General features: G+C 44.2%; 1 protein-coding gene across 1 annotated transcript in view; it reads left to right on the top strand.

Moving 5' to 3' along the window:
- Positions 1–2218: 2218 nt before the first annotated feature.
- aatkb (apoptosis-associated tyrosine kinase b) overlaps positions 2219–13495 on the top strand; it is a 344410-nt gene continuing 333133 nt past the window's right edge. The window contains exon 1 of the mRNA XM_068058412.1: positions 2219–2527. Coding sequence (XP_067914513.1) covers positions 2425–2527 — 103 coding nt within the window. The 5' untranslated portion in view covers positions 2219–2424. The remainder of the gene's footprint in view (positions 2528–13495) is intronic.

The following is a 13495-nucleotide window of genomic DNA, read 5'->3' as shown; positions in this document are numbered from 1 at the left end:
TGTAACGAATGGAACTCTCCTCCCACTCCCAATAGCACAGGTCTTAAGTAAAATAAGTTTGATCAGTTTCAACCCATTCCAAATTGGCCATGGTGAGAGTACATAGAAAGCACACCTATTACCCAACCACCTACATTTTCCCCAAACTTGGTCATCTCCAAATTTTAATCGCTCTGGCGGCTCTGCTTTTAGCTGCTTTAGGCTCTAAGCTCTGCAATTCTCTCATTAAACCTTTCCACCTCTCTAGTTCTCTTTCCTTCTGAAAGATGCTCCTTAAAACCTACATCTTTGACTAATTTTTTGGTCACCTTAAAGGGCTCGCTGTCAAATTTTGCTTGATAATGTTCTGGTGAGTTGCCTTGAGATATTTCATTAAAGGCAAGGTGTTGTTGTTTTTGGTCATTGAAAATATATGAGACTTGTTGTGGATAATTTTGACCTTCACCATTTGTTGGCAAACCATTGAAATGAAAGTCAGGGCTGGTTCTGTAACAGGTGGCTGATCTCCTGCAACAGTTTACCACCTAAACAGCTAAATGTCTATAAAAGAAATCAGAGGTGAAAATATCTGGAGAATGTGAGAAGTCACATTTTTGATGCAAAAGTGTGACGCATGTCACAAGTGCAAAGAAATGTTTATTTTTGAGAGTGAGAAATGTCCAAGCAAGTTTGAATTTTGTATCAAAATAGGTGAGTCTGACAATTAATTTATAAAAATCACATCTCAGACCTGTGGAATGTCACTCTGAAAGACTTTAAACTTGGCAAGTCTGATTTAAAGTCTTTCTTTTTGAACAAAGCATTTAACTGAGCAATGGGGTGCCTTGCAAAATCACAAAAGGGGTTGGGTACTGACTTGAACCGGTATGCCTAGGGATCTCTGAAACACCGTCAAGGCTCAGGAATGGGTTTCAGCCACTGTGGTGATTGACTTCACTGAGTCATCCATAGAGTGGAGAAAAGGCAAAATAAAGACACAGTCAACCAGTTGTTAAAAAATTGTAATTTTATTTGTAGATCTTGAACATAGAAAGTGGGAAGCAAATTTTCCTTTGAGGGCATTATTGATGCTATAGCCATAGTTTAGGGGATCGGCAGTTTATGAAGCTTCATCCAGTGGTAGGAATATGCAGCTGCAGATGTGACTGTGTGACAGGTCATTTTACAATGGGAAACTCCTACCAAAAACCCACAGAATGGTGAGACCAAATAAGAAGACCTCAATATGTAATGGACTTATATAAAGGACTTGTATCTATATTACGCTTTTCATGATCTCAGGACATCCCAAAGTGTTTCACAGCCAATGAAGTACTTTGGAAGTGTAGTCACTGCTATAATGTTGAAAACACAGCAGGCAATTTTCCTTAGCCATACCAGAACAGCAAGCTCCCACAAACAGCAATGTGATAATGACCATGTTTTAGTGATGTTCATTGAAGGATAAAAATTGGCCAGGATACTGGAGAGAACTCCATCTCCGTTTATTTCCTGTGGGCAAAGTGCCATGGGATCGTTTACCCCCACCAGATTAATGCCTGATCCAAAAGACAGCTCCTCTGACAGTGCAGCACTCCCTCAGCACTTGCACTGGAGTGTCAGTCTGGTTTATGTGTTGGAGTCGGAGTCCCTCTCAAGACTATCTGACTCAAACAATGGGAGAGTACTGAGTCACACACAGTGGATTGCATAGGATATACGGCACAGAAACAGGCCATTCAGCCCAACTAGTCCATGCTGGCATCTATCCTGTCCTACTTCAACCACTCCCTGTGGGAGTGTTATAGAACCACTCTTTGGGTAAAGAAGTTCCTTCTGAATTTCCTATTTGACATTTTGGTGACTATCTTATTGTGATAGTTTTGTTCTCCCCATTCCAATACACACACACACAGCAGATTTTCAAAAGATTTTTTAATAAAAAGTTTAACATTGAAGAAAAAAGAATCATTGCACCATTTGCTGCCCTTTGTTGAACACCTGAGCAGGTGCATTCAGTGGTGGGGTGGAGAGAGGTGGGGGAGGGGGGGGGCGAGGGTACGCGCAGGCGCGCGGCCGGATGCGCGGCGCCGCCGGGAAGATGGCGCTGTGCGGCCGCGCGCTCGCGGGAGCCCGCGCTGTGTACAGTGCGCGCCGCCGGCCCCCCCCACCCCGCCCCCCCCCCACTCTGCACCGCCAGCAGCCCAGGCAGCGAGCCGGGAGGATGGAGCCGGGGGACTGGGAGGACATCAGGATTGTCCAGCGGAGGGAGGCGAGAGAACCTTCCCAAACCACTCACCGGGCACCTTAGCAGCAACCCAGAGCTGCTGCAATAGATTGCATCTTACATTTCACAGCTTCATCATTTGCTGTCAGAAATTTGTTTATTATCAAGTTAATTTTTCTCTCTCTTGAGCAGACGCTGTTTTTTTTTAAAACATTTCAATGATCACCATGTGGAGGTGCTTGCATCTGAGGTTTGTTTGGCTGATGCTGTCCTCAGGACTCTGCAATCCCAGCCTGGCTTTCAGCTCTCATTTCGACCCGGGTGAGTACTGAAAGAAAAAGGACTTTCTCTCTTGTGTACTTATTCCATTTGCAATTGATGTGATTTTGTTACGACATTTAAAAAAAAAATATTTGCAAAGCAATATTTTAAATAGAGATAAGACCGTTGCTGCTTTATAACCAGTGTCTCTCCTCCTCCGCTCTCGGTGCAGCTCAGCAAAGGTACCTGTCGTCGCTTGCAGCAGCTTAACCCTGTCGGTGCTGAGGTTTATTCCTTTCAACCTCTGTCTCCTCTCTATACCCTTCTCTCCTCTCCTCCTGTCCCCTTTCCTCTCGCCTTACCTCTCTCCTTCTCCATCTCTCTCTCCCCTTCTCTCTTTCGCTCTCCCCCTTTCTCTCCCTCTTTCTCCCCTGCTGTCTCTCCCCCTTCTCCATCTCTCTCCTCTCTCCCCCTCTCTCTCTCCCCCCCCCCCCTCTCTCTCTCCCCACCCCCCTCTCTCTCTCTCTCTCTCCCCACCCCCCCCCCTCTCTCTCTCTCTCTCTCTCTTTCGCCTTCTCTCGCTCCTGCTCTCTCTCTCCTCTCTATTTATAGTAGCGAAGCTGATGGGCTATGTGGTTTGTGATGGGAATGAATTGTGCAGCTTTGCGATGCTGATTGATATTAAACCCGCGTTGGATCTCCTCGTCCCCTCACATCTTCGCAAAAAAAAAAATCAGTAGTTTAAAAAAAAATGCATCGAATGCAGCAAAATACCGCTGTGATTTCTTGTGGAAATGTGTCAGTAAATCGGCTCCTGAGCACACGGTTGAAGGCAGCTTAACGGATGGGGTTCCCAAGTGAGCGCCCGTATCAAAGTGCATGAAATGAGAAACCTTCTTCTCCCCAGTACCTTTAAAAAACACATTAAAAATAAGTGGCAGCCTCGGTGTTTGTGAGTGCGCATGTGTAAGCTGCAGTTGTCACTGGGGGTGGGGGATAACATGTCTAACATTTAGAGAGCAGTGCAAGTTTGCATTCACTGATTTGCAGTCGTACCCCCCTCCCCACATTCTCCCATTTCATCTCTTTGCACTGAAAGGGTGCAATTTTCCCATTCCATTCCCACCCAGAATCAATCCAGATTTAAAAAAAAATAAAACCCATAATAAACTTTGCACCGTTTCCTAAATGATACTGGCACAATTTCCTTACTGTGCCAGGAATTCAGTAGTGGGAAGGGTCGCTGTTATTCAGACAGAGACATACCGGTTGTTGGGGATGTTAGTCCAGTAACACTGCACCTCATCAGTTGGTGAAACAGTGAAATTCCAAGATACGGCGATGACATCATCCTGCAATCCCAGAGCAGCCCATCAGATTACACTTTTTAATGGATCAGGATTTTATTTGGAGTTGCTGCTGTGGTTTACAGCGTGTGTCTGAGAAGAGGGTTAAAGTTTATGCTTTTCTGACATGCTTGATAAAAAAAAACTACCTAATACTGCAAATAACACAATTTTATGTGAAAATAACAAGGCTTATGTCGATCTAAATCTAAATTAAGTTGTGATAAATGTGGCTTCACTTCAGGACTCGTTATTTTCTCACTTTAGTACCATATTTAGCTTTTAAAAAGCTTTTTAGAGTGCATAGGAACGCAGAAGTAGGCCATTTGGCCCCTCGTGCCCTGTGCCAGCTCCTTTGAAGTGCCTTGGGACATTTTACCACGTTAGAGATGCTGTATAAATGCAATAAACTCTCCCCATCTCCACTCTGGTTGCTATTTGTGAGTGGGAAGCCTTATTGGGGAATGCTGCTCCCAGGTTGGGATGCTAGCCCCCGGGCGGTTGGCACTTACTGAGTGAGGTTTGGGGGTGTGCAACCTTCTGGACCACTGCTTATTTAAAAATACAATACCATACTAGTGGATGTACCGTGGCATTGCTCACATACAAATTAAAAGGTCGAAATAAATATAACAATAAGAAGATAGTGTGCTCCTCTCTCTCCACAGCTGGATAAATGAAAGAATTTGTACTGCTCATGTACTATAGTTGCATAAACAAATCTGTGCTCATAATGTGCAATAGTTACACATTAATAGACATGTCTCTTGTGCCTCACAGTTGCATAAATGCTACAATGGATCTTTAATTGTATAAAAGCCTCACAAACTTGGCAGTGTTGCTCCATCCAATCTCTTTCTCAAAACTGTCCTGCATTATTTTACAATTCAATATTAAATTCACTATCACAGAGTTTATGCTATATACATTGTACTGATAGAATTTGACAAAATGTGATCCTGTCAGCCCAAGGGGAATCCTGATATTATGTGTCAGAATTGGATCTTGTCTGGTTCCACCTGCAAATGGACTTCACTGATTCGATTGACCTGGATCTTATTCTGTTCGGACTCGGGTTGAGCCCAGGCAGTTTCCATTTAAAATGTCCAATAGAAGGCCCAAGGCTTGAATGGAATGAATTGCCATGCTCATGTTGCTCTCTGGTAGAAGGTGGGAAAGCATGCTAACTGGAGCACTCTGGGCATGCCTCAACAGGTTGGAATGGAACACTCATAGGGAGAGTAGAGGCAGCAGCAGGTTGACTGATTGAGTGTAATGCCTGCGGGGGGAGGTTTGAAATTGGGGGCAGGGGAGAACTGGGAGTATTACGGTGCCTGAAAACAGATTGACATCATTATTCCCAATGTTCTCTTTGGCTAAGGTTGTTTCATGATTAGCTTGGACTAACACTGGAATTTGCTTGTTCCTTGCAACACTGCAGATCAGTCAGTAACATTGGACAATATCACAACAGTGTAATATTACAGGCACAGACAAAGATGGTAATAATATAAAAGCAAAATGCTGTGGATGCTGGAAAATACTCAGCTGGTCTGGCAGCATCTGAAGAGAGAGAAACAAAGATAACGTTTAAGGTGGATGAACTTTCATCAGAACTCTCTCCCTAATTTGTGTTCTGATGAACGGTCATCGACCTGAAACATTGGGCAGGATTTCCGTGGCGCGATTGTGGAGTGAACGAGGGTGGGGATGGTGTGGGGGTGGGGGGGGGGGGGTGGCGGGCCTGGAATTTCCCGCTGCCAGCCAACCTGCCATTTCCCTTGCACCATCCAGCCACCCGGCCATTGTCCAGGAGGCTCGGTCAGGTCTGGAATGACTACCTGCCCACAAGCAGCAAGTGCGCCCTCTGTCATTAATTGGCTAATCCTGCAAAAATCGTGTCGGTTAACTATTCCTGATGTGGTGCAGGATCGGGACCAGCATTTGATCTCGCCGTCAGGGTCCCAACCCCAAATGGAAAATCCAGCCTATTAACTCTGTAAGATAGTAAAAACATCCCAAGGACGTCGCAGGAGCGTTATCAAACAAAACTTGACACTGAGCCACATTAAGAAATACTAAGGCAGTTGACCAAAAGTTTGGTCAAAGAGGTAGGTTTTAGGAATAACTTAAAGGAGGAACGAGGTTAAGGGAAGGAATTCCAGAGCATCAGGCCAAGGCAGCTCATTACAGGGTCAACAATAGTGGAGCGATGAAAATTAAGGACGCGCAAAAGGCCAGAAAACCAGGAGCGCAGAGATATCTCGGACGGTTATACAGCTGGAAGAGGTTACAAAGATAGGGATTTGAGCACAGATGTGAGAATTTTAAAACTGAGGCATTGCTGTATTGGGATGCAATGTAGGTCAGTGAGCACAGGGGTGATGGGTGAATGAGACCTGGTGTGAGTCAGGGGATATGGACAGCAGAATTTTGGTTAAGTTCAAGTTTACAGAGGGTGCAAGGTGGGAGGCTGGCCTGGAGAGCATGAGAATCGTTGAGTTTGGAGGTAACAATGGAATGGATGAAGGTTTCAGTATCAGATGAGCACAGGCAGGGACAGAGACTGGTGATATTACTGAGGTGGAAGTAGGCAGTCTTGGCAATGGAGAGGATATGGGGGCTGAAGTTCATCTGAGGGTAAAATAGGATGCCAAGGTTGTGAACAGTCTAGTTCAGCCTCGGACAATGGGCAGGGAGGGGGATTGAGCTGATGACTAGGGAATGGAGTTTATGGTGGGGATGAAAATAATGACTTTGGTCTTCTCAGTATCTAATTGGAGGAAATTTCTGCTAACCCAATACTATAAGCAATGTGACACCAGAGGCAGTGGACAGACAGAGTGAGACGGTAGTGAGGTAGAGTTGGGTGTCATTAGCATCATGCACAATTTGATGTGTTTTTGGATGATATCACCCAGAGACAACATGTAGATGAGAAATAGGAGGGGCCCTGGATAGAGATAACAGTGTGGGAATGGAAAGAGAAACGATTAATTCTTTTTTTTAATGTGTAGCTGCTGCTTTATTTTGGCAGACGCAACAACCAATTACCAAATAATTTGTTTAAGGGAACATTGGGCAGGCCACGCGAAGAATTCCCCTTTGTAGCGTGTCATGGAATCTTTTATTTCCACCTGAGCAGGCAATGGGGCCTCAGTTTAATATTTCATTCAAATAAAGACACCTTCATCATTGCTGAATTCCATCAGTACTGCACTGAAGGGTCAGCCTAGATTATGCCTTCAAGTTCCCTCTAAAAATGAAAGAAAAAATTCTCTTCCTCTCCCTCCCTGTAACTGCTTGCTTCTAGTTTTAGTCTTTTGTCTGCCTTCCACTATCAGTCTCTCTTCCCCGCCCCCCCTTTTCTGTCTGACTTTCTTACACTCTAATTGTTATCTCTTTATTTCTGTCTGTCTCTGACTCATATTTTCGCGTATCTCATCAACTGTTTTTCCCTCTCCGTGGGCCGGATTTTTAAAATAGTTCTGGGCTTGGAATGGAGGCTGGCAGGTGCTCAATTTGACACTGGCGGCTTCTGTGACGGTTTGCTGCCATGATCCTGATCCTGAGCCATTTTAAATGAGGGTGGTTCGGGGTTGGATCAGCTCTCCGCCAGGAAGCGACAGGCCACCAATTGAAGCCAATTCTTGTCAATTACAGTCCTATTAATGCCCTGTTTCTGCGCGGACTGGAATTTCCAGTTGGCAATGTGGGCAGCCCACGTTGACCTGGACCATGTCCAGGCCAACGTGGTGGGCTCAGGGTGGGAGGTGGCAGGGGGTAGGGCCGATGGATCATGTGAGGGACCTCCCACCACCACCCCCCCCCCCCCCCCCCCCAGACCATAACGGCCACTGTACCACAGTTGCAGCTGCTGGCCATCCCCTGGAAGGGTTGCCTCTCTAGGATCATAGCCAGCAGTTGTGGCTTTTTAAAACATACAAATAAACTTACCTTTGCTTGTCACTCGCAGTTTCCAACTTCACATCGGCAGCATCCACCTCAGCTGATGGGGCTGCCAATCAGAGTGCTGGGGGGCCTCCCATTGGCCCTCCAATGTCAGGAGCCCATCCGCCATCCCTGATTTGTCAGTAAGCCCGCTCCCTGGCCTTTAATTGGCTGAAGATTTGAAAATCCCCGAGGGTATGCTTAAAGCATGTCGCACGGCGTCGGGACCAGGAACTAGCCACCATTTCCGGTTCCTGACCCCTGATTGAAAATCCAGCTCATTATGCCTCTCACAGACTTGCTCTTTCTATATTTCTCTGTCATGCTTTCTGGATCTCCCAACCTCCCAATGCCTTTCAGACCTTTTCTCTCCTCTCTTCTCTCCCTTTGTTGCTTGCTCTACTTTTCCTTTCACAGTGGACATCTAGAGCTCGAGTAGGTGCTCCGGCTCTCAAAAACTAGCCGATATTCTCTTGTTTCCCTTCAAGAACACAAGAAAAAGGAGCAGGAGTAGACCATTTGGCCCATCGAGCCTGCTCTGCCATTCAGTACGATCATGGCTGATCTTAGGCTTCAACTCCACTTTCCCGCCAACTCACCATATCCTTTGATTCCCTGAGACACCAAAAATCTATCTATCCCAGCCTTAAATGTATTCAATGATGGAGGATCCACAACCCCTTGGGGTAGAGAATTCCAAAGATTCACAACCCTTTGAGTGAAGTAATTTCTCCTCATGTCAGTCCTAAATGATTGACCCCTTATCCTGAGACTGTGTCCCCATGTTCTAGATTCCCCAGCCAGGGGAAACAACCTCTCAGTGTCTAACCTATCTAGCCCCTTCAGAATCTTGTATGTTTCAATGAGATCACCTCTTATTCTTCTGAACACCAAAGAGTGTAGGCCCCTGGATCAGGAAAAAATGGATTGATATGTATGTTCTAAACCTGTGCTCTAAGCCCCTTCAATCCAGCCTTCCACTCCGTTCCAGCCAGGCTCTAGACTACTGTCTCCACTCGCTTTCACACAAGAGGAGTTGAGCAATGAGACTGCGGTCTGCAGGGATGCAAGGCCAGTGACGATTGGGACCCAGAAGCACTGGCAAATTGCAGAGGCAGGAAAATTAGATACCCAAAACTGAATGTAAAGTGAAGCCTTATACTTGTCTCATCTCAATAGAGCAGCAATTTGTCAGCTGTGACTCAGTTGGTAACACTTTCATCTCTGTGTCAGAAGGCTGTAGATTCAAGTCCCACTCTAGTGAGCACATAATCCAGGCTAACACTTCAGTGCACTACTGGAGGAATGCTGTGCTACTGGAGGTGCTGTTGTTCAAATGATTCGTTAAAGTGAGGCCTGCTTGCCCTCTCTGTTGCGTGTAAAAGATCACATGGCACTATGAGAGGTGATCTCATTCATAACATACAAAATTCTTACAGAGCTTGACAGGGTAGATGCAGGAAGGATGTTTCCCCTGGCTGGGGAGTCTAGAACCAGGGGACACAGTCTCAGAATAAGGGGCAGGCCATTTGGGACTGAGATGAGGAGGAATTTCTTCTCCCAGAGGGTGGCGAATCTTTGGAATTCTGTGACCCAGAGGCTCAGTCATTGAATATGTTCAAGACTGAGATCGATAGATTTCTGCATTTTAAAAACATCAAGGGTTACGGGGATATTGCAGGAAAATGGTGTTGCAGTAGATCAGCCATGATCTCATTGAATGGCAGAGCGAGCACGAAGGGCTGAATGGCCTACTCCTGCTCCTATTTCTTATGTTCTTATTTCAAAGGAGAGCAGGGGAGTTCTCCCAGATGTTCTAACCAATATTTGTCCCTCAGCAAATGTCATTAAAACAGATGGTCACTGTCACATTGCTGTTTGTGGGAGCTTGCTGGGTGCAAATTGGCTGCTGCATTTCCTACATTATAACAGTGACTACACTTCAAAAAGCATTTAATTGGCTGTAAAGCACTTTGGGACATCCTGAGGTGGTGAAAAGTGCTATATAAATACATGTCTTTCTATAATAGTTTATTTTTTTGTCAATGCCATTATCTCCAGGCTCAGTAAATGTTATTTAAAAGAATCCTGAAATGTTCTGATCATATCAATAGCGGGACTTCCCCTCATGTTCATATTGGGAGGGATTGATTTAATTTTAGCACAGCCTGCCTTGCTGATGCCTCCTGGCTGGGAAGAGACAGTGGTTGTGGTGAAGGCCAGATTTAGAAGATGTGTTAGTGAGGTCTGGAGACTGAGATGAAGTGCGAGCTTGTGTTGGGATAGAGCTGGCACCCGACCATTGGTGCCTGTGCCTTCAGCTGCCTGGGCACTAAGCTCTGGAATTCACTTCCGATACCTCTCTCTCCTCCTTTAACACACTCCTTAACCACTCTTAATCAAGCTTTTGGTGGCGTGGCCTAATATCTCCCTGTGTGGTTCGGTGTCAAATTTTATTTGATAATCGCTCCTGTGAAGTACCTTGGCTTGTTTTACTATATTAAAGGTGCTATATAAATGCAAGTTGTTATTGCAGAGTCAGGTGGGATGGAAGTGAATACATTGGTCCTTGGTAACCATGTGACATGTTCCATCTTAAGTCTCATGCAGCTGTGACAGAACAGTGAGATATCAGAATAAATGATTGATAAATTAGATCCATTTTAAGACAGAACTTATACCGGTGTGCCGATACTTCCATTGCAACACCAGTATGCCATAAACAGTCAAACCTGTGCTTTGTATTAATGTGAGCAAAAACGAAAGTGCTGCAAAAGTTTTACTTGCACATTTTTTTTGTCAGTTGATTTTTGCTGTGTCGATTCCTGCATTATTAATTGCTGCATGCTGGTGTGTTGGTACCACAACGTGTAGTAACTGCATTCCAGGGGTGTTTCCATCTGTCATCAAGTGCTGGCAGCCCTGTCAAGTTGTGCTTATTAATCCTTTGAGAAAGGATCTTTTTTTCTTTTTAAATACATCTTTTTGGGCTGTAGCAAGCAGTGATGCTTTTCATTTCAATATTGAGCCCTGCATTCCACTGTTCCACATTTAACACTGGCTGATAAACTGGGAAATGATGGTCTTGATTTGTTATAATTTTCTTGTGCAAAAATACCTCAAAGGGATGATTCAATACGGGCGGCACAGTGGCGCAATGGTTAGCACTGCAGCCTCACAGCTCCAGCGACCGGGGTTCGATTCCGGGTACTGCCTGTGTGGAGTTTGCAAGTTCTCCCTGTGACTGTGTGGGTTTCCTCCGGGTGCTCTGGTTTCCTCCCACAGCCAAAGACTTGCAGGTTGATAGGTAAATTGGCCATTATAAATTGCCCCTAGTATTGGTAGGGGAATTGTGGGGATGTGGCAGGAATATGGGATTAATGTAGGATTAGTATAAATGGGTGGTTGATGGTCGGCACAGACTTGGTGGACCGAAGGACCTGTTTCAGTGCTGTATCTCTAAATACAAAAATACCTTAAGGTGCCTCCATTTTTCAAATACAAAGTATATAAATTCCTCCTGTTTTATTGATATGTGCTCAAGCTGCCTTTCTTTCAGAACCTGAACAAATTTTCAATTCTGATGAGGGTGCTAGTGTCATCAGATTTTTGTTAGCAGGTGGGCTCGTACCTGTTCACTCTGTTAGAGGTTCTGCACCGCTCCTCAGATCAGTACATCACTGAATTCCTTGGCTGTTGAAGTATTTAATGGAACGCTTCGATTCTTCTTCCATTTTTATCCCCCATCAGATTCTTCAATATGACATTTCATAAAGGTGCATAAATACTGCAGTTCTTAATGTAAATCTGGAGTTTCGTATTAGCTGTCCAATGGTGTGCTACATAGGTTTTGAAATTTGTTGAAGGGAAACTTCAAGGAGATAACAAGGGGCCTGCAAGATAGTCAAAACTCTGCATTTTTCAGTATTTGACAGCTTCTTTACATGTCATTTCTGTTGCTGTGTACTAAAAATATGTTTTACACAATGATCACATTGAGTAGGCAATACTGCATTTCAGACCTTAGGAGCAGGAGTTGGTGTTTGCAGGAGACTGCTGATGTGGTGAACATTTGCAAGGAGTTTCTTGCTGCGGAAAAGTTTGAGACATTAATCAGGGGCCCTGTAGAATTATAGAATAGTACAATGTGGAAGGATTCCATTTGGCACATTGAGTCCGCATCAGCTTTTTTAAGAGAAATCCAGTTATTCCCATTGTTGTTGTATTCCAGAAAGCTAGTTGATGAAGGATGATGCTGGAGGCAATCTTTACTTGGTTTCATATTTATTTGCAGAGTGAAACATTACAATCATGTACCTCCTAACCCAACCCCCACACAGCTTCACTGTGTCGCTTTATATATGCTCAAGTAAGACCCAACTAATGCCTGCACATAATTAAACCCAAATGATATACAATTAACACCTGATCTTTCCCCATATTCCTGCAACATTTTTCTCCTTCAAGTATTGATCCAATTGCCTTTGGAAAGCTCCGATTGAATCTCTGTCCACCACCCATCAAAGACTGAATTACAAATTCTAAAGTTTTTCCTCTTGTTGCCTCTGATTCTTTGCCAGTCACCTTAAGTCTGTGCCCTCTCGAGTTATCAACCCATCAGCAATTGGAAACAGGCTCTTTTTATTTACTTTATCTAAAACCCTTCATGATTTTGAACAACTCTATCGAATCTCCTCGTAGTCTTCTCTGCTCTAAGGAGAGCAATGGCAGCTTCTCCAGTTTATTCATGTAACTATAATCCTTCATGCTTGGAACCATTCTGGTAAATCTCTTCTATACCTTCTCAAGAGCCTTCATGTCCTTCCTAAAGTGTGGAGCCCAGAATTGGACGCAGTACTCCAACTGGGGCCAAACTGGTGTTTTATATGGGTTTAGTATGCACTCTATGCCTTTATTTATAAAGCCCAGGATCCCAAATGCTTTATTAAATGCTTTGTTAACCTGTCACCTTCAAAGATTTGTGCACAAACACTCCCAGGTCTCTCTGTTCTTGCGCCCCTTTAATATTGTACCGTTTAGCTTGCATTGTCTCCATTCTTCCTACCAAAATGTATCACCTCACACTTTACTGTTAGTTCACGTGGATGTTAAAAATCCCATGGCACCATTGGAAGAGTAGAAGGTTCTCCCAATATGCAGGTCAACATTCCACCCTCAATAACAGCCACCAGAAACAGGTTAGGCAGCCATTGTGGGACCATGTTGTATGCAAAATGGCTGTTGTGTGTATCCACATAACAATAATAACTGTACTTCAAAACTAATCTGCTGTATGTGAAGTGTCTTGGGGCATTTGAGAGATGTGACAAGTTACTGTATAAATATAAGTTATTTCTTTACTAGCTTAAGAGCAGATTAAAAAAAAACATTTTTGTTCACCACAGTTCTGCTGCTTGAGATGCAGTGTGGAAAATATGCTCTTTCTCTTTGCGTTTTCTGTAGTTACTAGAAGATACAGTGGATTTGCAAAAGCTGCAATGATACACAAAATAAAATTGGGATTCGGATCCCTTATTATCTTCAATGCTATTGATGCTTGTTTCTTTGTTTTTAAAGCCAAAGTGTCAAAATAGCAAGACAACCAGTAACAAACCTTGCCAGATTGGAATTAAAGAGTATTATGTAGCTTTGGACAGGTGAAAACTATGAGCAAAAATGATGGTAATGATCAGGACAGCTAAGTAGTTAGATAGAAAATAAAATAACCAGT

The sequence above is a fragment of the Heterodontus francisci genome, chromosome 26, assembly GCF_036365525.1.
Source record: "Heterodontus francisci isolate sHetFra1 chromosome 26, sHetFra1.hap1, whole genome shotgun sequence".
Lineage (NCBI taxonomy): Eukaryota > Metazoa > Chordata > Chondrichthyes > Heterodontiformes > Heterodontidae > Heterodontus > Heterodontus francisci.
The sequence above is the reverse complement of the archived record's forward strand: the minus strand, read 5'-3'. Positions and strand labels throughout refer to the sequence as shown.